Source organism: Rhinichthys klamathensis, unplaced genomic scaffold (assembly GCF_029890125.1).
Source record: "Rhinichthys klamathensis goyatoka isolate OS25496 unplaced genomic scaffold, OSU_Roscu_1.1 h1tg000934l_1, whole genome shotgun sequence".
NCBI lineage: Eukaryota > Metazoa > Chordata > Actinopteri > Cypriniformes > Leuciscidae > Rhinichthys > Rhinichthys klamathensis.
Window position 1 is genome coordinate 5001 of NW_026607263.1, and position 25000 is coordinate 30000.

At 35.0% G+C, this 25000-nt stretch overlaps 2 protein-coding genes across 2 annotated transcripts in view; one reads left to right on the forward strand and one right to left on the reverse strand.

Moving 5' to 3' along the window:
- Window positions 1-16386, forward strand: part of LOC130078598 (transmembrane protein 255B-like) — a gene marked incomplete at its 5' end in the record, with an annotated part of 17363 nt that extends 977 nt beyond the window's left edge. Inside the window, 3 exons of the mRNA XM_056244162.1 lie at window positions 919-1078; window positions 4854-5003; window positions 15913-16386. Of these exons, the coding sequence (XP_056100137.1) occupies window positions 919-1078; window positions 4854-5003; window positions 15913-16137 (535 nt within the window). The remainder of the gene's footprint in view (window positions 1-918; window positions 1079-4853; window positions 5004-15912) is intronic.
- A 2788-nt stretch (window positions 16387-19174) lies between these two features.
- The window catches only part of gas6 (growth arrest-specific 6), a 39884-nt gene continuing 34058 nt past the window's right edge, over window positions 19175-25000 (reverse strand). The window contains exons 14-15 of the mRNA XM_056244161.1: window positions 23374-23587; window positions 19175-19773 (exon numbers count right to left, since the gene is read on the reverse strand). Of these exons, the coding sequence (XP_056100136.1) occupies window positions 19622-19773; window positions 23374-23587 (366 nt within the window). The 3' untranslated portion in view covers window positions 19175-19621. The remainder of the gene's footprint in view (window positions 19774-23373; window positions 23588-25000) is intronic.

The window sequence follows — 25000 nt, forward strand, 5'->3', positions numbered from 1 at the left end:
GTGTGTGCAGTAACAGTGTCTCTGTGTGTGTGTGCAGTAACAGTGTGTGTATGTGTGTGTGTGCAGTAACAGTGTCTGTGTGTGTGCAGTAACAGTGTGTGTGTGTGCAGTAACAGTGTCTGTGTGTGTGTGTGCAGTAACAGTGTCTGTGTGTGTGTGTGCGTGCAGTAACAGTGTCTGTGTGTGTGTGTGTGTGTGCAGTAACAGTGTCTGTGTGTGTGTGTGCAGTAACAGTGTCTGTGTGTGTGTGTGTGCAGTAACAGTGTCTCTGTGTGTGTGTGCAGTAACAGTGTGTGTATGTGTGTGTGTGCAGTAACAGTGTCTGTGTGTGTGCAGTAACAGTGTGTGTGTGTGCAGTAACAGTGTCTGTGTGTGTGTGTGCAGTAACAGTGTCTGTGTGTGTGTGTGCGTGCAGTAACAGTGTCTGTGTGTGTGTGTGTGTGTGCAGTAACAGTGTCTGTGTGTGTGCAGTAACAGTGTCTGTGTGTGTGTGTGTGTGTGTGCAGTAACAGTGTCTGTGTGTGTGTGTGTGTGTGCAGTAACAGTGTCTGTGTGTGTGTGTGTGTGTGTGCAGTAACAGTGTCTGTGTGTGTGTGTGCAGTAACAGTGTCTGTGTGTGTGTGTGCAGTAACAGTGTCTGTGTGTGTGTGTGCAGTAACAGTGTCTGTGTGTGTGTGTGCAGTAACAGTGTCTGTGTGTGTGTGTGCAGTAACAGTGTGTGTGTGTGTGTGCGCAGTAACAGTGTCTGTGTGTGTGTGTGTGCAGTAACAGTGTCTGTGTGTGTGCAGCAACAGTGTCTGTGTGTGTGTGTGCAGTAACAGTGTCTGTGTGTGTGTGTGCAGTAACAGTGTCTGTGTGTGTGTGTGCAGTAACAGTGTCTGTGTGTGTGTGTGCAGTAACAGTGTCTGTGTGTGTTAGTGTGGACTATAGCATGCACTACTACGAGTTCACGGGCGTCAGCAGCTGCTGGGACGTGGTGAATCTGTACCGTCTGATGTGGGCTTGTGTGACGCTCAACGTTCTCGGTGTGTTTCTGGGAATCATCACCGCTGCCGTACTGGGAGCCTTCAAAGACCTGGCGAGTCTTCATGACATTCACGATTCAGTTTCATAACATTCACGATTCAGTTTCATAACATTCACGATTCAGTGTCATAACATTCACGATTCAGTGTTATAACATTCACGATTCAGTGTTATAACATTCACGATTCAGTGTTATAACATTCACAATTCAGTTTCATAACATTCACAATTCAGTTTCATAACATTCACAATTCAGTTTCATAACATTCACAATTCAGTGTCATAACATTCACGATTCAGTTTCATAACATTCACAATTCAGTTTCATAACATTCACAATTCAGTGTCATAACATTCACAATTCAGTTTCATAACATTCACAATTCAGTGTCATAACATTCACAATTCAGTGTCATAACATTCACAATTCAGTTTCATAACATTCACGATTCAGTGTTATAACATTCACGATTCAGTGTCATAACATTCACGATTCAGTGTCATAACATTCACGATTCAGTGTCATAACATTCACGATTCAGTGTCAACATTCACAATTCAGTGTTATAACATTCACGATTCAGTGTTATAACATTCACGATTCAGTTTCATAACATTCACGATTCAGTGTCATAACATTCATGATTCAGTGTCATAACATTCACGATTCAGTGTCATAACATTCATGATTCAGTGTCATAACATTCACAATTCAGTGTCATAACATTCACGATTCAGTGTCATAACATTCATGATTCAGGATCATAACATTCACGATTCAGGATCATAACATTCACAATTCAGTCTCATAACATTCACGATTCAGTTTCATAACATTCACGATTCAGTGTTATAACATTCACGATTCAGTTTCATAACATTCACGATTCAGTGTCATAACATTCACGATTCAGTGTCATAACATTCACGATTCAGTGTTATAACATTCACAATTCAGTTTCATAACATTCACAATTCAGTTTCATAACATTCACAATTCAGTTTCATAACATTCACAATTCAGTTTCATAACATTCACAATTCAGTTTCATAACATTCACGATTCAGTGTTATAACATTCACGATTCAGTGTTATAACATTCACGATTCAGTGTTATAACATTCACAATTCAGTTTCATAACATTCACAATTCAGTTTCATAACATTCACAATTCAGTTTCATAACATTCACAATTCAGTTTCATAACATTCACAATTCAGTTTCATAACATTCACGATTCAGTGTTATAACATTCACAATTCAGTTTCACAACATTCACAATTCAGTTTCATAACATTCACAATTCAGTGTTATAACATTCACGATTCAGTGTTATAACATTCACAATTCAGTTTCATAACATTCACAATTCAGTTTCATAACATTCACAATTCAGTTTCATAACATTCACGATTCAGTTTCATAACATTCACGATTCAGTGTTATAACATTCACGATTCAGTCTCATAACATTCACGATTCAGTTTCATAACATTCACGATTCAGTGTTATAACATTCACGATTCAGTTTCATAACATTCACGATTCAGTGTCATAACATTCACGATTCAGTGTCATAACATTCACGATTCAGTGTTATAACATTCACAATTCAGTTTCATAACATTCACAATTCAGTTTCATAACATTCACAATTCAGTTTCATAACATTCACAATTCAGTTTCATAACATTCACAATTCAGTTTCATAACATTCACGATTCAGTGTTATAACATTCACGATTCAGTGTCATTACATTCACAATTCAGTGTCATAACATTCACAATTCAGTGTCATAACATTCACGATTCAGTGTTATAACATTCACGATTCAGTGTCATAACATTCACAATTCAGTTTCATAACATTCACAATTCAGTTTCATAACATTCACAATTCAGTTTCATAACATTCACAATTCAGTTTCATAACATTCACGATTCAGTGTTATAACATTCACAATTCAGTGTTATAACATTCACAATTCAGTGTCATAACATTCACAATTCAGTGTCATAACATTCACGATTCAGTGTTATAACATTCACAATTCAGTGTCATAACATTCATGATTCAGTGTCATAACATTCACAATTCAGTGTCATAACATTCACGATTCAGTTTCATAACATTCACAATTCAGTTTCATAACATTCACAATTCAGTTTCATAACATTCACAATTCAGTGTCATAACATTCACAATTCAGTTTCATAACATTCACAATTCAGTGTCATAACATTCACAATTCAGTTTCATAACATTCACAATTCAGTGTTATAACATTCACGATTCAGTGTCATAACATTCACGATTCAGTGTCATAACATTCACGATTCAGTGTCATAACATTCACGATTCAGTTTCATAACATTCACGATTCAGTGTCATAACATTCATGATTCAGTGTCATAACATTCACAATTCAGTGTCATAACATTCACGATTCAGTGTCATAACATTCATGATTCAGTTTCACAACATTCACAATTCAGTTTCACAACATTCACAATTCAGTGTCATAACATTCACGATTCAGTGTCATAACATTCACGATTCAGTGTTATAACATTCACGATTCAGTGTTATAACATTCACGATTCAGTGTCATAACATTCACAATTCAGTTTCATAACATTCACAATTCAGTGTTATAACATTCACAATTCAGTGTTATAACATTCACAATTCAGTTTCATAACATTCACGATTCAGTGTCATAACATTCACGATTCAGTGTTATAACATTCACGATTCAGTGTTATAACATTCACGATTCAGTGTCATAACATTCACAATTCAGTTTCATAACATTCACAATTCAGTGTCATAACATTCACAATTCAGTTTCATAACATTCACAATTCAGTTTCATAACATTCACAATTCAGTTTCATAACATTCACGATTCAGTGTTATAACATTCACGATTCAGTGTCATAACATTCACAATTCAGTTTCATAACATTCACGATTCAGTTTCATAACATTCACGATTCAGTGTTATAACATTCACGATTCAGTGTCATAACATTCACGATTCAGTGTTATAACATTCACGATTCAGTGTTATAACATTCACGATTCAGTGTTATAACATTCACGATTCAGTTTCATAACATTCACGATTCAGTTTCATAACATTCACAATTCAGTTTCATAACATTCACAATTCAGTTTCATAACATTCACAATTCAGTTTCATAACATTCACAATTCAGTTTCATAACATTCACAATTCAGTTTCATAACATTCACAATTCAGTTTCATAACATTCACAATTCAGTGTTATAACATTCACGATTCAGTGTTATAACATTCACAATTCAGTTTCATAACATTCACAATTCAGTTTCATAACATTCACAATTCAGTTTCATAACATTCACAATTCAGTTTCATAACATTCACGATTCAGTTTCATAACATTCACGATTCAGTGTTATAACATTCACGATTCAGTGTCATAACATTCACGATTCAGTTTCATAACATTCACGATTCAGTGTTATAACATTCACGATTCAGTTTCATAACATTCACGATTCAGTGTCATAACATTCACGATTCAGTGTTATAACATTCACAATTCAGTTTCATAACATTCACAATTCAGTTTCATAACATTCACAATTCAGTGTCATAACATTCACAATTCAGTGTCATAACATTCACGATTCAGTGTTATAACATTCACAATTCAGTTTCACAACATTCACAATTCAGTTTCTATAGCACTTATACAATACAGATTTACATAGCAGCTTCACAGTAAGTGATATCAGCTCTTACATGACGTGTGTGTGTGTGTGTGTGTGTTCAGGCTCCTGTGGCTCACAGTCACATGACACCCAGTCCGGCTCCGCCCCCTCATATCCTGTACAATCCCAGTCAACACATGCTCTCCTACACCGGCTTCTGCCCGTCGGGACAAACGCTCCCCGCGTACCCGAACTACTCTCTGCCCATGCAGGTGAGCGTCTCTGTTACCGCGGTAATGCTTCTACACATCAGCATGGAATATTGATTAGAGTGGGAATGGTTTTCATTAGATACAGAATGACATCACTGGTCAATCGCAAACACTGAGACTAAATTATTTCAAATGTCAAATTCTATTTTATTTGTATTGTGTAGTGCTTTTCACAACACACTTCCTTTCAAAGCAGCTTTAAAGAAAGTCATACTGTTATGCCTATGATGGAGTAATCCGTAATCTATTAACCGATTTAAACGTCGGATGTTTTTTTTTTCGTTTACAGATTTAAACGTCGGATGTTTTTTGTTTCTTTCCATTAACAGATTTAAACGTCGGATGGGTTTTTTTCGTTAACAGATTTAAACATCGGATGTTTTTTTTTCATTAACAGATTTAAACGTCGGATGGGTTTTTTTCATTAACAGATTTAAACGTCGGATGGGTTTTTTTCGTTAAGAGATTTAAACGTCGGATGTTTTTTTTCCGTTAACAGATTTAAACGTCGGATTTTTTTTTTTCGTTAACAGATTTAAACGTCGGACTTTTTTTTCTTTAACAGATTTAAACGTCGGATGTTTTTTCCATTAACAGATTTAAACGTCGGATGTTTTTTTCCATTAACAGATTTAAACATTGGATGTTTTTTGTTTTTTTTCCGTTAACAGATTTAAACGTCGGATGGTTTTTTTCCGTTAACAGATTTAAACGTCGGATGTTTTTTTTCCGTTAACCGATTTAAACGTCGGATGTTTTTTTCCATTAACCGATTTAAACGTCGGATGTTTTTTGTTTTTTTCCTTTAACAGATTTAAACGTCGGATCTTTTTTTTTTCGTTAACAGATTTAAACGTCGGATTTTTTTTGTTCGTTTACAGATAGAAATGTTGGATGGTTTTTTTCCGTTAACAGATTTAAACATTGGATGTTTTTTTCTTCCGTTAACCGATTTAAACGTCGGATGTTTTTTTTCCGTTAACTGATTTAAACGTCGGATGGTTTTTTTTCGTTAACCGATTTAAACGTCGGACGTTTTTTGTTTTTTTCCGTTAACAGATTTAAACGTCGGATGTTTTTTTTCCGTTAACCGATTTAAACGTCGGATGTTTTTTTCCACTAACAGATTTAAACGTCGGATGTTTTTTGTTTTTTTTCCTTAACAGATTTAAACGTCTGATTTTTTTGTTCGTTTACAGATTTAAATGTCGGATGGTTTTTTCCTGTTAACCGATTTAAACGTCGGATGTTTTTTTTTCGTTAACCGATTTAAACGTCGGATTTTTTTTGTTCGTTTACAGATTTAAATGTCGGATGGTTTTTTCCCGTTAACCGATTTAAACGTCGGATGTTTTTTTTTTCTTTAACCGATTTGAACGTCGGATTTTTTTTTCTTTAACCGATTTAAACGTCGGATGTTTTTTTTTTTTTCGTTAACAGATTTAAACGTCTGATTTTTTTTGTTCGTTTACAGATTTAAATGTCGGATGGTTTTTTCCTGTTAACAGATTTAAACGTCGGATGTTTTTTTTTCGTTAACCGATTTAAACGTCGGATTTTTTTTGTTCGTTTACAGATTTAAATGTCGGATGTTTTTTTCCCGTCTACCGATTTAAACGTCGGATGTTTTTTTTTCTTTAGCCGATTTAAACGTCGGATTTTTTTTTCTTTAACCGATTTAAACGTCGGATGTTTTTTTTTTTTTTTCGTTAACAGATTTAAATGTTGGATGTTTTTGTTTTTTTCTTTAACAGATTTAAACGTCAGATTTTTTTTTTCGTTTACAGATTTAAACGTCGGATGGTTTTTTTCGTTAACCGATTTAAACGTTGGATTTTTTTTCCATTAACAGATTTAAACGTCTAATGTTTTTTTTGTTTTTTTTTGTTAACAGATTTAAACGTCGGATGTTTTTTTTTTTTCTTTAACCGATTTAAACGTCGGATGTTTTTTTCCATTAACAGATTTAAACGTCGGATGTTTTTTTTCATTAACAGATTTAAACGTCGGATGTTTTTTTTCCGTTAACCGATTTAAACGTCGAATGTTTTTTTCCACTAACAGATTTAAACGTCGGATGTTTTTTGTTTTTTTTCGTTAACAGATTTAAACGTCTGATTTTTTTTGTTCGTTTACAGATTTAAATGTCGGATGGTTTTTTCCTGTTAACAGATTTAAACGTCGGATGTTTTTTTTTCGTTAACCGATTTAAACGTCGGATTTTTTTTGTTCGTTTACAGATTTAAATGTCGGATGGTTTTTTCCCGTTAACCGATTTAAACGTCGGATGTTTTTTTTTCGTTAACAGATTTAAACATCGGATGGTTTTTTTTCATTAACAGATTTAAACGTGGGATGGGTTTTTTTCATTAACAGATTTAAACGTCGGATGGGTTTTTTTCGTTAAGAGATTTAAACGTCGGATGTTTTTTTTCCGTTAACAGATTTAAACGTCGGATTTTTTTTTTTCGTTAACAGATTTAAACGTCGGACTTTTTTTTCTTTAACAGATTTAAACGTCGGATGTTTTTTCCATTAACAGATTTAAACGTCGGATGTTTTTTTTTCTTTAACCGATTTAAACGTCGGATGTTTTTGTTTTTTCCGTTAACAGATTTAAATGTTGGATGTTTTTTGTCTTTAACAGATTTAAACGTCGGATGTTTTTTGTTTCTTTCCATTAACAGATTTAAACGTCGGATGGTTTTTTTTCGTTAACAGATTTAAACATCGGATGGTTTTTTTTCATTAACAGATTTAAACGTCGGATGGGTTTTTTTCATTAACAGATTTAAACGTCGGATGTTTTTTTTTCTTTAACCGATTTAAACGTCGGATTTTTTTTCTTTAACCGATTTAAACGTCGGATGTTTTTGTTTTTTCCGTTAACAGATTTAAATGTTGGATGTTTTTTGTCTTTAACAGATTTAAACGTCGGATGTTTTTTTTTTCGTTAACAGATTTAAACGTCGGACTTTTTTTTCTTTAACAGATTTAAACGTCGGATGTTTTTTCCATTAACAGATTTAAACGTCGGATGTTTTTTTTTCTTTAACCGATTTAAACGTCGGATTTTTTTTCTTTAACCGATTTAAACGTCGGATGTTTTTGTTTTTTCCGTTAACAGATTTAAATGTTGGATGTTTTTTGTCTTTAACAGATTTAAACGTCGGATGTTTTTTGTTTCTTTCCATTAACAGATTTAAACGTCGGATGGGTTTTTTTCGTTAACAGATTTAAACATCGGATGTTTTTTTTTCATTAACAGATTTAAACGTCGGATGGGTTTTTTTCATTAACAGATTTAAACGTCGGATGTTTTTTTTCCGTTAACAGATTTAAACGTCGGACTTTTTTTTCTTTAACAGATTTAAACGTCGGATGTTTTTTCCATTAACAGATTTAAACGTCGGATGTTTTTTTTTCTTTAACCGATTTAAACGTCGGATTTTTTTTTCTTTAACCGATTTAAACGTCGGATGTTTTTGTTTTTTCCGTTAACAGATTTAAATGTTGGATGTTTTTTGTCTTTAACAGATTTAAACGTCGGATGTTTTTTGTTCCTTTTCATTAACAGATTTAAACGTCGGATGGTTTTTTTTCGTTAACAGATTTAAACATCGGATGGTTTTTTTTCATTAACAGATTTAAACGTCGGATGGGTTTTTTTCATTAACAGATTTAAACGTCGGATGGGTTTTTTTCGTTAAGAGATTTAAACGTCGGATGTTTTTTTTCCGTTAACAGATTTAAACGTCGGATTTTTTTTTTTTCCTTAACAGATTTAAACGTCGGACTTTTTTTTCTTTAACAGATTTAAACGTCGGATGTTTTTTCCATTAACAGATTTAAACGTCGGATGTTTTTTTCCATTAACAGATTTAAACATTGGATGTTTTTTGTTTTTTTTCCGTTAACAGATTTAAACGTCGGATCTTTTTTTTTTCGTTAACAGATTTAAACGTCGGATTTTTTTTGTTCGTTTACAGATAGAAATGTCGGATGGTTTTTTTCTGTTAAAAGATTTAAACATCGGATGTTTTTTTCTTCCGTTAACCGATTTAAACGTCGGATGTTTTTTTTTCGTTAACCGATTTAAACGTCGGATGGTTTTTTTTCCTTAACCGATTTAAACATCGGATTTTTTTTTCCAATAACAGATTTAAACGTCGGATGTTTTTTGTTTTTTTCCGTTAACAGATTTAAACGTCGGATGGTTTTTTTTCGTTAACAGATTTAAACATCGGATGGTTTTTTTTCATTAACAGATTTAAACGTCGGATGGGTTTTTTTCATTAACAGATTTAAACGTCGGATGTTTTTTTTTCTTTAACCGATTTAAACGTCGGATTTTTTTTCTTTAACCGATTTAAACGTCGGATGTTTTTGTTTTTTCCGTTAACAGATTTAAATGTTGGATGTTTTTTGTCTTTAACAGATTTAAACGTCGGATGTTTTTTTTTTCGTTAACAGATTTAAACGTCGGACTTTTTTTTCTTTAACAGATTTAAACGTCGGATGTTTTTTCCATTAACAGATTTAAACGTCGGATGTTTTTTTTTCTTTAACCGATTTAAACGTCGGATTTTTTTTCTTTAACCGATTTAAACGTCGGATGTTTTTGTTTTTTCCGTTAACAGATTTAAATGTTGGATGTTTTTTGTCTTTAACAGATTTAAACGTCGGATGTTTTTTGTTTCTTTCCATTAACAGATTTAAACGTCGGATGGGTTTTTTTCGTTAACAGATTTAAACATCGGATGTTTTTTTTTCATTAACAGATTTAAACGTCGGATGGGTTTTTTTCATTAACAGATTTAAACGTCGGATGTTTTTTTTCCGTTAACAGATTTAAACGTCGGATTTTTTTTTTTCGTTAACAGATTTAAACGTCGGACTTTTTTTTCTTTAACAGATTTAAACGTCGGATGTTTTTTCCATTAACAGATTTAAACGTCGGATGTTTTTTTTTCTTTAACCGATTTAAACGTCGGATTTTTTTTTCTTTAACCGATTTAAACGTCGGATGTTTTTGTTTTTTCCGTTAACAGATTTAAATGTTGGATGTTTTTTGTCTTTAACAGATTTAAACGTCGGATGTTTTTTGTTTCTTTCCATTAACAGATTTAAACGTCGGATGGTTTTTTTTCGTTAACAGATTTAAACATCGGATGGTTTTTTTTCATTAACAGATTTAAACGTCGGATGGGTTTTTTTCATTAACAGATTTAAACGTCGGATGGGTTTTTTTCGTTAAGAGATTTAAACGTCGGATGTTTTTTTTCCGTTAACAGATTTAAACGTCGGATTTTTTTTTTTTTCTTAACAGATTTAAACGTCGGACTTTTTTTTCTTTAACAGATTTAAACGTCGGATGTTTTTTCCATTAACAGATTTAAACGTCGGATGTTTTTTTCCATTAACAGATTTAAACATTGGATGTTTTTTGTTTTTTTTCCGTTAACAGATTTAAACGTCGGATCTTTTTTTTTTCGTTAACAGATTTAAACGTCGGATTTTTTTTGTTCGTTTACAGATAGAAATGTCGGATGGTTTTTTTCTGTTAAAAGATTTAAACATCGGATGTTTTTTTCTTCCGTTAACCGATTTAAACGTCGGATGTTTTTTTTTCGTTAACCGATTTAAACGTCGGATGGTTTTTTTTCCTTAACCGATTTAAACATCGGATTTTTTTTTCCAATAACAGATTTAAACGTCGGATGTTTTTTGTTTTTTTCCGTTAACAGATTTAAACGTCGGATGGTTTTTTTCCGTTAACCGATTTAAACGTCGAATGTTTTTTTCCACTAACAGATTTAAACGTCGGATGTTTTTTGTTTTTTTTCGTTAACAGATTTAAACGTCTGATTTTTTTTGTTCGTTTACAGATTTAAATGTCGGATGGTTTTTTCCTGTTAACAGATTTAAACGTCGGATGTTTTTTTTTCGTTAACCGATTTAAACGTCGGATTTTTTTTGTTCGTTTACAGATTTAAATGTCGGATGTTTTTTTCTTCCGTTAACCGATTTAAACGTCGGATGTTTTTTTTTCGTTAACCGATTTAAACGTCGGATGGTTTTTTTTCCTTAACCGATTTAAACATCGGATTTTTTTTTCCAATAACAGATTTAAACGTCGGATGTTTTTTGTTTTTTTCCGTTAACAGATTTAAACGTCGGATGGTTTTTTTTCGTTAACAGATTTAAACATCGGATGGTTTTTTTTCATTAACAGATTTAAACGTCGGATGGGTTTTTTTCATTAACAGATTTAAACGTCGGATGTTTTTTTTTCTTTAACCGATTTAAACGTCGGATTTTTTTTCTTTAACCGATTTAAACGTCGGATGTTTTTGTTTTTTCCGTTAACAGATTTAAATGTTGGATGTTTTTTGTCTTTAACAGATTTAAACGTCGGATGTTTTTTTTTTCGTTAACAGATTTAAACGTCGGACTTTTTTTTCTTTAACAGATTTAAACGTCGGATGTTTTTTCCATTAACAGATTTAAACGTCGGATGTTTTTTTTTCTTTAACCGATTTAAACGTCGGATTTTTTTTCTTTAACCGATTTAAACGTCGGATGTTTTTGTTTTTTCCGTTAACAGATTTAAATGTTGGATGTTTTTTGTCTTTAACAGATTTAAACGTCGGATGTTTTTTGTTTCTTTCCATTAACAGATTTAAACGTCGGATGGGTTTTTTTCGTTAACAGATTTAAACATCGGATGTTTTTTTTTCATTAACAGATTTAAACGTCGGATGGGTTTTTTTCATTAACAGATTTAAACGTCGGATGTTTTTTTTCCGTTAACAGATTTAAACGTCGGATTTTTTTTTTTCGTTAACAGATTTAAACGTCGGACTTTTTTTTCTTTAACAGATTTAAACGTCGGATGTTTTTTCCATTAACAGATTTAAACGTCGGATGTTTTTTTTTCTTTAACCGATTTAAACGTCGGATTTTTTTTTCTTTAACCGATTTAAACGTCGGATGTTTTTGTTTTTTCCGTTAACAGATTTAAATGTTGGATGTTTTTTGTCTTTAACAGATTTAAACGTCGGATGTTTTTTGTTTCTTTCCATTAACAGATTTAAACGTCGGATGGTTTTTTTTCGTTAACAGATTTAAACATCGGATGGTTTTTTTTCATTAACAGATTTAAACGTCGGATGGGTTTTTTTCATTAACAGATTTAAACGTCGGATGGGTTTTTTTCGTTAAGAGATTTAAACGTCGGATGTTTTTTTTCCGTTAACAGATTTAAACGTCGGATGTTTTTTTCCATTAACAGATTTAAACATTGGATGTTTTTTGTTTTTTTTCCGTTAACAGATTTAAACGTCGGATCTTTTTTTTTTCGTTAACAGATTTAAACGTCGGATTTTTTTTGTTCGTTTACAGATAGAAATGTCGGATGGTTTTTTTCTGTTAAAAGATTTAAACATCGGATGTTTTTTTCTTCCGTTAACCGATTTAAACGTCGGATGTTTTTTTTTCGTTAACCGATTTAAACGTCGGATGGTTTTTTTTCCTTAACCGATTTAAACATCGGATTTTTTTTTCCAATAACAGATTTAAACGTCGGATGTTTTTTGTTTTTTTCCGTTAACAGATTTAAACGTCGGATGTTTTTTTTCCGTTAACCGATTTAAACGTCGAATGTTTTTTTCCACTAACAGATTTAAACGTCGGATGTTTTTTGTTTTTTTTCGTTAACAGATTTAAACGTCTGATTTTTTTTGTTCGTTTACAGATTTAAATGTCGGATGGTTTTTTCCTGTTAACAGATTTAAACGTCGGATGTTTTTTTTTCGTTAACCGATTTAAACGTCGGATTTTTTTTGTTCGTTTACAGATTTAAATGTCGGATGGTTTTTTCCCGTTAACCGATTTAAACGTCGGATGTTTTTTTTTTCTTTAACCGATTTGAACGTCGGATTTTTTTTTCTTTAACCGATTTAAACGTCGGATGTTTTTGTTTTTTTCGTTAACAGATTTAAACGTCGGATTTTTTTTGTTCGTTTACAGATTTAAATGTCGGATGGTTTTTTTCCGTTAACAGATTTAAACGTCGGATGGTTTTTTTTCGTTAACCGATTTAAACGTCGGATGGTTTTTTTCCATTAACAGATTTAAACATCGGATGTTTTTTGTTTTTTTCCGTTAACAGATTTAAAGATCGGATGTTTTTTGTTTTTTTCCGTTAACAGATTTAAAGATCGGATGTTTTTTGTTTTTTTCCGTTAACAGATTTAAACATTGGATGTTTTTTGTTTTTTTCCATTAACAGATTTAAACGTCGGATGTTTTTTGTTTTTTTCCATTAACAGATTTAAACATCGGATGTTTTTTGTTTTTTTCCATTAACAGATTTAAACGTCGGATGGTTTTTTTTCGTTAACCGATTTAAACATCGGATGTTTTTTGTTTTTTTCCGTTAACAGATTTAAACATCGGATGTTTTTTGTTTTTTTCCGTTAACAGATTTAAACGTCGGATGTTTTTTTTCCGTTAACCGATTTAAACGTCGAATGTTTTTTTCCACTAACAGATTTAAACGTCGGATGTTTTTTGTTTTTTTTCGTTAACAGATTTAAACGTCGGATGGTTTTTTTTCCTTAACCGATTTAAACATCGGATTTTTTTTTCCAATAACAGATTTAAACGTCGGATGTTTTTTGTTTTTTTCCGTTAACAGATTTAAACGTCGGATGTTTTTTTTCCGTTAACCGATTTAAACGTCGAATGTTTTTTTCCACTAACAGATTTAAACGTCGGATGTTTTTTGTTTTTTTTCGTTAACAGATTTAAACGTCTGATTTTTTTTGTTCGTTTACAGATTTAAATGTCGGATGGTTTTTTCCTGTTAACAGATTTAAACGTCGGATGTTTTTTTTTCGTTAACCGATTTAAACGTCGGATTTTTTTTGTTCGTTTACAGATTTAAATGTCGGATGGTTTTTTCCCGTTAACCGATTTAAACGTCGGATGTTTTTTTTTTCTTTAACCGATTTGAACGTCGGATTTTTTTTTCTTTAACCGATTTAAACGTCGGATGTTTTTGTTTTTTTCGTTAACAGATTTAAACGTCGGATTTTTTTTGTTCGTTTACAGATTTAAATGTCGGATGGTTTTTTTCCGTTAACAGATTTAAACGTCGGATGGTTTTTTTTCGTTAACCGATTTAAACGTCGGATGGTTTTTTTCCATTAACAGATTTAAACATCGGATGTTTTTTGTTTTTTTCCGTTAACAGATTTAAAGATCGGATGTTTTTTGTTTTTTTCCGTTAACAGATTTAAAGATCGGATGTTTTTTGTTTTTTTCCGTTAACAGATTTAAACATTGGATGTTTTTTGTTTTTTTCCATTAACAGATTTAAACGTCGGATGTTTTTTGTTTTTTTCCATTAACAGATTTAAACATCGGATGTTTTTTGTTTTTTTCCATTAACAGATTTAAACGTCGGATGGTTTTTTTTCGTTAACCGATTTAAACATCGGATGTTTTTTGTTTTTTTCCGTTAACAGATTTAAACATCGGATGTTTTTTGTTTTTTTCCGTTAACAGATTTAAAGATCGGATGTTTTTTGCCATTAACAGATTTAAACGACGGATGTTTTTTTTCCATTAACAGATTTAAACGTCGGATGTTTTTTTCCATTAACAGATTTAAACGTCGGATGTTTTTTTCCATTAACAGATTTAAACGTCGGATGTTTTTTTCCATTAACAGATTTAAAAGTCAGATGTTTTTTGTTCTTTAACCGATTTAAACGTCGGATGTTTTTTTCCATTAACAGATTTAAACATTGGATGTTTTTTGTTTTTTTCCGTTAACAGATTTAAACGCCGGATGTTTTTTTTTCTGTTAACAGATTTAAACGTCGGATGTTTTTTTCCATTAACAGATTTAAACGTCGGATGTTTTTTTTTCGTTAACCGATTTAAACGTCGGATGTTTTTTTCCATTAACAGATTTAAACATTGGATGTTTTTTGTTTTTTTCCGTTAACAGATTTAAACGTCGGATGTTTTTTTTTCCGTTAACAGATTTAAACGTCGGATGGTTTTTTTTCCGTTAACAGATTTAACCGTCGGATGTGTTTTTTTTCGTTAACCGATTTAAACGTCGGATGTTTTTTTCCATTAACAGATTTAAACATTGGATGTTTTTTGTTTTTTTCCGTTAACAGATTTAAACGCCGGATGTTTTTTTTTCTGTTAACAGATTTAAACGTCGGATGTTTTTTTCCATTAACAGATTTAAACGTCGGATGTTTTTTTTTCGTTAACCGATTTAAACGTCGGATGTTTTTTTCCATTAACAGATTTAAACATTGGATGTTTTTTGTTTTTTTCCGTTAACAGATTTAAACGTCGGATGTTTTTTTTTCCGTTAACAGATTTAAACGTCGGATGGTTTTTTTTCCGTTAACAGATTTAACCGTCGGATGTGTTTTTTTTCGTTAACCGATTTAAACGTCGGATGTTTTTTTCCATTAACAGATTTAAACATTGGATGTTTTTTGTTTTTTTCCGTTAACAGATTTAAACGTCGGATGTTTTTTTTTCCGTTAACAGATTTAAATGTCGGATGGTTTTTTTTCCGTTAACAGATTTAAACGTCGGATGTGTTTTTTTTCGTTAACCGATTTAAACGTCGGATGTTTTTTTCCATTAACAGATTTAAACGTCGGATGTTTTTTTTTCCGTTAACAGATTTAAACGTCGGTCGGTTTTGATCCATTAACAGATATTTGGTTCCATTTAGACATTTTAACATTTTTAACATTTTAACAATTTGATTGAAATGTAGTTTAAAGAAGGCAGCTGCTAGAAAGTCAACACATAATGCTTTAATCTGGTCTGATTTCTGACGTTATTTCTGATTGTTTGTCCTCAGCATCTGAACGGTTACCCGGCTCCATCCGCAGCTCCTCCCACCCCCGAGGTCTCGAACTCCCCGTCCGATGAGACTCAACCGGCGGCTCAGAGCGGGACGAACCCGACCGGACCGACCCAACCCCAGTCTCAGGACACCAGCGCATACATGCTGACTCCAAACGCTCCCTCGCTCTACGCTCACTCCTTAGGGCCCTTCGAGAAGCCTCCTCCCTACGCCTGCTGAAACACCTCTGACCTCTGACCCGTGAAGATCTGTGTGACCATCGCCGCTAATTACCTCTGTAATCGTCAGTGTTTCTCGTAGCAAATGTGATCGATGTTGTTCTTCGGTAGTTTCCAAAACCATGTTAAACCCTCATCCTTCCCTCGCGGGTCAGCATGACCCGAAGCCCTAAAATTATACTTCTTTTTTTTTTGTCCAGAAAGCTTATTTTATTTCATTTTGATAATATTTTTTCTATTTTTTGATGCAATATTTTTGGGAGATTTTTTTATTTTGTTTACCTTTTTATTTATTAATAAAATCTAGTAATTTAGAGTAATTTAAGCACATTCCTCACATTCTCAAAAAAACTCACAATTTCATGCATAACTCTTTTAATTCAGCTCTAAATATCTTACATCGGGAGTCTTTGACCTCTTGTGGAATATAATAATAACTCATGATATTTGATGCCTCTAGATGGGCTTATAGCTCTATATGGAGCAGAGGAGCTGTTCCGCTGGGTCCTAAAGCCAGTTTCTCTTCAGTGTGCGCTCACACACACATCTACACATTATACAGTCTTTATTGGTAAAGTTTTAGCATTTTTAGTTTTGTATTTTGAGCATTTCTGTGTGTACTGAAGCATTCCTCAGATTCCACTCATTCCTAAAGGGGTCAAATTGACCAAGATTTGTTACTTTTTTTCAATTTCAACCACAAAACTCCTCGAATCCATTTTTTGTGTATTCGTGGTTCAAGTGTGACAAAAGTCCTAGAGTATTAGACCCCTTCGATGAACACTAAATTTTAAAAAAAATGTCAAAACAAATGTCCAGGGAAGGATGAGGGCTAACTCCCTGTTCCTTTGTGGGATCTTCATAGTTTGATCCATTGAGACGTTTTAAACACAGTTGTATTGTGAAATGTGTCGAGCGTAAACACAACGCTTCAGTCTTCTTCTACGGCCAGATCAGCTAGTCATCAGTCTGAAGAGAATTTTAGTGTTAGTATCGACATGTTTATATCAGATTCCTGGAAAACACACGTCTGGTTTAGTAACAGGTTCCATTAGTTAACATGAATAATTAACAGGATTTTTATTAACTAATGTAAACGATTAACTCTTTCCCTGCCACTGACTGAATTTTCCAGCGATCCGTGTTTTCAGTCTTCCGCTAATACACATCTTCTGAAAGAGTAGAGAGTCTCCAGATCGAGAAGCAGAAACGAGCGATAGAAGCATTGCTGACGCACATGTGCATTATAACGCGATTATAACCTTCATTCAGTAATGTTTTAATTTACATAACCATGAAGAGGAAACAACTGTGAAGCTCTGGTGTGTTGATGGACTCGATCTGTGTGTGTGTTGATGGATTCAATCTGTGTGTGTGTGTGTGTGTGTGTTGATAGACTCGATCTGTGTGTGTGTGTGTGTGTGTGTGTTGATGGACTCGATCTCTGTGTGTGTGTGTTGATGGACTCGATCTGTGTGTGTGTGTGTGTGTGTGTTGATGGACTTGATCTGTGTGTGTGTGTGTGTGTGTGTGTGTGTGTTGATGGACTCGATCTGTGTGTGTGTGTGTGTGTGTGTGTGTGTGTGTGTGTGTGTTGATGGACTCGATCTGTGTGTGTGTGTGTGTTGATGGACTCGATCTGTGTGTGTGTGTGTGTTGATGGACTCGATCTGTGTCTGTGTGTGTGTTGATGGACTCGATCTGTGTGTGTGTGTGTGTTGATGGACTCGATCTGTGTGTGTGTGTGTGTGTGTGTGTGTGTGTGTGTTGATGGACTCGATCTGTGTGTGTGTGTGTGTGTGTGTGTTGATGGACTCGATCTGTGTGTGTGTGTGTGTTGATGGACTCGATCTGTGTGTGTGTGTGTGTGTGTGTTGATGGACTCGATCTGTGTGTGTGTGTGTGTGTGTGTGTGTGTGTGTATGTATGTGTGTGTGTGTGTTGATGGACTCGATCTGTGTGTGTGTGTGTGTGTGTGTTGATGGACTCGATCTGTGTGTGTGTGTGTGTGTTGATGGACTCGATCTGTGTGTGTGTGTGTGTGTGTGTTGATGGACTCGATCTGTGTGTGTGTGTGTGTGTGTGTGTGTGTGTGTGTGTGTGTGTATGGCCTCTATCCACTCCATCTGTTTATGATCATCATTCTGAATTCCATCCGGACGAAGACTTTGACAAAAACATAATTGTCTCCGCTTTTTGCTCAAAATGTTGCTTCTTGATGAAACTTACCCACATTCAAGCGTTGATAAAAAATAATGCAAATAAAGCTGGAATAAAATGTTTTTTAAAAGCAGAGGCTCTGGTCTTTCTTTTGAGATATTGCATGTTCAGATGAATCTGGATGCCATGAAGGTTTTGTGAAAATAAAACACAGATGCTGGCGGGGAAAGAGTTAATAAACACTGTAACTAGTTATTGTTAATGCATTAACTAATGGGACCTTTTTGTAAAGTGTTGCCTCTGATTTGCAGAAATATACAAATAAATTCCTCATGTCCAAAGGCAAAACTTTAGAATTATTTGATGAATGTTCTTAAAAATCATCTTAACACAAATTTAAATATCCAAATAGATATGATTATACATTTTTTGTTTTGTTCAAATATTCATGTGGGGTTTTCTTGCACACAAATGATTTCCCATGTGATTTTGTTTTCAGGATTGCACTGTCCTCATGTTTTCTGTCTATTCAGCATATATGCAACCAAAACAACCACTTTTTACCATATAAAATTAATTTATAATGTCATTGTGTTTTATTTGAGGATAGCATTACAGAATGAGAAGAAAAATAAACACCACAATTGAGGTGGAAGATTTTTTAGGACGTCACTGCTGACATCACTTCCTTTCCCTGAAGAAAATTAAATACCCTCACAAAATATTAATGTTCACAAGTTTGTTTGTTTTTTCAACAAGAAATATAACTTTAAAAAAAAAGGAGGGATTTGTGAATTTGAACTTTTGTTTTTCTTAATCCCAAAAGTATCAGTGTGAACCAAAGTAAATGTCTGTGGAATTACGGACAGAAATGATCGTAATAACAACATCCGTCTTTATTAGTTTTCAACAAGCCTTTCAGTCTCACACACAGAGCAAACATAAACGGAATACAAAACAACTTCAACAATAAAAACAAGATTAAAAAACTCAAACGCAGGACTAGAAAACCAACTCAACCCAGTGAATGAAACCATGATGGTGAAGTTGAGCACCTCCATCGAGCCTGAAGGCCTTTATCGACGAGCGGGGCTGTTTTTAAATCCTCCTCTAAAAGCATTTTACAGTGGCATATGTACAGATACAGTATTTTCCAGCGCACTCTCAGTAGCTTGTGTTCGATTGGTCTAATGTAAGCGTGTCGGTGAGTAATAATACATCAATATGGCTGTGCTATATGTGCGTGCCGCGAGTGTGACGAGGATCCGATCCTGATTAAGCGGATCCTCTCGCGGTCGAAAGCACTCGATGGCGTTCGGTTTCTGCTATTGCTCCGAGTGCACCAGAGGACAGGAGTGAGAGCGGATGTCGTTGTGTTTGTGTTGGGCTTCGTCCACATCCATCATCTGACCGTTCACTCGCACATCCATGCACCCCGTGAAGAAGGCCGACACCGGGGTGGACACCAGAGAAACATCTGCGCCAGAAAACATCATCAATCAAGGTGACTTGAGTTTGAAGTGTGTGCAGATACACACCCCGTAAATAACACTCAACAGTGCTGGTCAAATCAGTACATAATGTCAAACCAAAAATGATTTTTCTCTAGTGTGTGCAGGACACTATAGTTCATTTCTGTAAGTGAGGAGAGCAAAATAAAGTAAACTGTGACATATTACACCCAATAATTCTTCATACAGTGACTACCAGTAAAGATCGGGAGCAGAAATGATTCGGACACTTTGAGCTGATCATGTTTTGCTGAAGTGTGTTTTCTGTAATTGCTAATGCTCTTTTTACACACACACTGAACAACATGAAGCATTGCTTGGTCACTGGTTGAGCTAAACTGGTATTATCTAATTGTGTAGTTCAATTTAACAGCTGACAGATATTCAACATAATTCATGTGTGAGAGTCGAACAGAAGGACGGACAAAACCAGTCAAATATCCACTGATCTGAGAACTCTGAGTTCTGCTCATGTTTATCACCATTATAGCGAATAAACTGTGATAATGTGAGAAATGTTGAAGTGTGTAGCCTGTATAAGACTAAAGCCCACATCTGAAGGAACTGCCCAATTCAGGGTCATGTTTTAAGATCATTTCATTGTTCAGCGGGATAAAAAATAGACAAAATCGTATCGTATATATTTAATTTAATATTAAATTCAAAAATAATTTTAAGTACCGAAAAAATATATAAACACTAAAAGCGTATTTTAGTTCTCAAAATTCATGAATTAGTTCAAAGAATATTTAAAGCGAAACTCATACCGACATGTGGGAAAAACGTTAATTGCGTTGGAATATAAACTGCCGCACGTTTCAGGTGATATGAAACATATTGCAGAAAATAAGATAATGTTATACACTGCAAAATTATATTATGGCATGTGTCTGTCTGATTATTATAATAAACTAAAACAACAACAAATACAGAAACAAATGACACATAACTCCTGTTTATCTGCGAGGACGCGACTCACGTGAGACTAATGTAAGACTGATGTGAGACTAATATGAGACTGATGTGAGACTAATATAAGACTGATGTGAGACTAATATAAGACTGATGTGAGACTAATATAAGACTGATGTGAGACTAATATGAGACTGATGTGAGACTAATATAAGACTAATATGAGACTAATATAAGACTGATGTGAGACTAATATGAGACTGATGTGAGACTAATGTAAGACTGATGTGAAACTAATATAAGACTAATATAAGACTGATGTGAGACTAATATAAGACTGATGTGAGACTAATATGAGACTGATGTGAGACTAATATAAGACTGATGTGAGACTAATATAAGACTGATGTGAGACTAATATGAGACTGATGTGAGACTAAATAAGACTGATGTGAGACTAATATAAGACTGATGTGAGACTAATGAGAGATGTGAGACTAATGTAAGACTGATGTGAGACTAATGTAAGACTGATGTGAGACTAATGTAAGACTGATGCGAGACTAATATAAGACTGATGCGAGACTAATATAAGACTGATGTGAGACTAATGAGAGATGTGAGACTAATGTAAGACTGATGTGAGACTGATGTGAGACTAATATAAGACTGATGTGAGACTAATGAGAGATGTAAAACTAATATAAGACTGATGCGAGACTAATATAAGACTGATGCGAGACTAATGAGAGATGTGAGACTAATATAAGACTGATGTGAGACTAATGAGAGATGTAAAACTAATATAAGACTGATGTGAGACTAATATAAGACTGATGTGATGATGTGAGACTAATATAAGACTGATGCGAGACTAATGAGAGATGTGAGACTAATATAAGACTGATGTGAGACTAATATAAGACTGATGTGAGACTGATGTGAGACTAATATAAGACTGATGTGAGACTAATGAGAGATGTGAGACTAATGTAAGACTGATGTGAGACTAATGTAAGACTGATGTGAGACTAATGAGAGATGTGAGACTAATGAGAGATGTGAGACTAATGTAAGACTGATGTGAGACTAATGTAAGACTGATGTGAGACTAATAAGACTGATGTGAGACTAATATAAGACTAATATGAGACTAATATAAGACTGATGTGAGACTAATATGAGACTGATGTGAGACTAATATAAGACTGATGTGAGACTAATATAAGACTGATGTGAGACTAATGAGAGATGTGAGACTAATGTAAGACCGATGTGAGACTAATGTGAGACTAATGTAAGACTGATGTGAGACTGATGTGAGACTAATGTAAGACTGATGTGAGACTAATATGAGACTGATGTGAGACTAATATAAGACTGATGTGAGACTAATATAAGACTGATGTGAGACTAATGAGAGATGTGAGACTAATATAAGACTGATGTGAGACTAATATAAGACTGATGTGAGACTAATGAGAGATGTGAGACTAATGAGAGATGTGAGACTAATATAAGACTAATATGAGACTAATATAAGACTGATGTGAGACTAATATGAGACTGATGTGAGACTAATATAAGACTGATGTGAGACTAATGAGAGATGTGAGACTAATGAGAGATGTGAGACTAATGTAAGACTGATGTGAGACTAATGTAAGACTGATGTGAGACTAATGTAAGACTGATGTGAGACTAATATAAGACTGATGTGAGACTAATGAGAGATGTAAAACTAATATAAGACTGATGTGAGACTAATATAAGACTGATGCGAGACTAATGAGAGATGTGAGACTAATATAAGACTGATGTGAGACTAATGAGAGATGTAAAACTAATATAAGACTGATGTGAGACTAATATAAGACTGATGTGAGACTAATGAGAGATGTGAGACTAATGAGAGATGTGAGACTAATATAAGACTAATATGAGACTAATATAAGACTGATGTGAGACTAATATGAGACTGATGTGAGACTAATATAAGACTGATGTGAGACTAATGAGAGATGTGAGACTAATGTAAGACTGATGTGAGACTAATGTAAGACTGATGTGAGACTAATGTAAGACTGATGTGAGACTAATATAAGACTGATGTGAGACTAATGAGAGATGTAAAACTAATATAAGACTGATGTGAGACTAATATAAGACTGATGCGAGACTAATGAGAGATGTGAGACTAATATAAGACTGATGTGAGACTAATGAGAGATGTAAAACTAATATAAGACTGATGTGAGACTAATATAAGACTGATGTGATGATGTGAGACTAATATAAGACTGATGTGAGACTAATATAAGACTGATGTGAGACTAATATAAGACTGATGTGAGACTAATATAAGACTGATGTGAGACTAATATGAGACTGATGTGAGACTAATGAGAGATGTGAGACTAATATAAGACTGATGTGAGACTAATATAAGACTGATGTGAGACTAATATAAGACTGATGTGAGACTAATATAAGACTGATGTGAGACTAATGAGAGATGTAAGACTATTATGAGACTGATTTGAGACTAATGAGAAAATGATGTGAAAAAGATTTGAGACTGATGTGAGACTGATGTGAGACGAATGAGAAATGAATGAAACTGATTTAAGACTGAGACTGCTGTGAGCCGTTACCTGGGATGCCTCCTATGAAGGTGCTGTATGATGACGTGAGATCGAGAGCGTCTCCATTCTCCTCCAGCTCGATCTGAGCGAGGCGCCCGTCCACCTCCAGTACAGTACCAGAACTGTTCCCGAACACCGTCACGTTCACTGTGTGTGTGTGAGCGTCACACAGGTTCACCGGGACACTGGCCACCACCACATCACCGAACGACACCAGCACGTGCTGTAGGGTCAGATGTCAGACAGAACATGTCAAACACCATCATCTTATACATACACACACACACACACACACTCCTGCTCACACGCACACTGTTGCGCACTCGCACTCTCACACTCACTCTCACACACACTCACACACACTCTCACACACACACTCACACACACTCTCACACACTCTCACTCACTCGCTCACACACACTCTCACACACTCTCACTCACTCTCACTCACTCTCACACTCACTCTCACACACTCTCACTCGCTCACTCTCACTCTCACACACTCACTCGCTCACTCGCTCACTCTCTCTCACTCTCACTCTCACACACACACTCTCACTCTCACACACTCTCACTCACTCTCACTCACTCTCACTCTCACACACTCTCACACACTCTCACTCGCTCACTCTCACTCTCACACACTCTCACTCTCACACACTCTCACTCTCACTCTCACACACTCTCACTCACTCTCACTCTCACACACTCGCTCACTCTCACTCTCACACACTCACACTCACACTCACTCACACTCTCACTCTCACTCTCACTCTCACACACTCTCACACTCACACTCACTCACACTCACACTCTCACTCACTCACACACTCACACTCACTCACACACTCACACTCACTCACACTCACTCACACTCACTCTCACACTCACACTCACACTCTCACACTCACACTCACTCACACTCACACTCTCACTCTCACTCTCACTCTCACACACTCACACTCACTCACACTCACACTCACACTCTCACTCTCTCACACTCACTCACACTCTCACACACTCTCACACACTCTCACTCGCTCACTCTCACTCTCACACACTCGCACACTCGCACACTCACACTCACTCTCACTCACACTCTCACACACTCTCACACTCACTCACTCACACACTCACTCTCACACTCACACTCACTCACACTCACACTCACACTTTCACTCTCACTCTCACACACTCTCACACTCACACTCACTCACACTCACACTCTCACTCTCTCACACTCACTCACACTCTCACTCGCTCACTCTCACTCTCACACACTCGCACACTCGCACACTCACACTCACACTCTCACACACTCTCACTCACTCACACTCTCACACACTCTCACTCTCACACACTCTCACTCTCACACACACACTCTCACTCACTCTCACACACTCTCACTCGCTCACTCACTCTCACACACACACTCACACACTCTCACTCACTCTCACTCTCACACTCTCACTCACTCTCACACACTCTCACTCACTCTCACTCACTCTCACACACTCTCACTCGCTCACTCACACTCTCACTCACACACTCACTCACACTCTCACTCACTCGCTCACTCACTCTCACTCGCTCACTCACTCACTCACACTCTCACTCGCTCACTCACTCACACTCT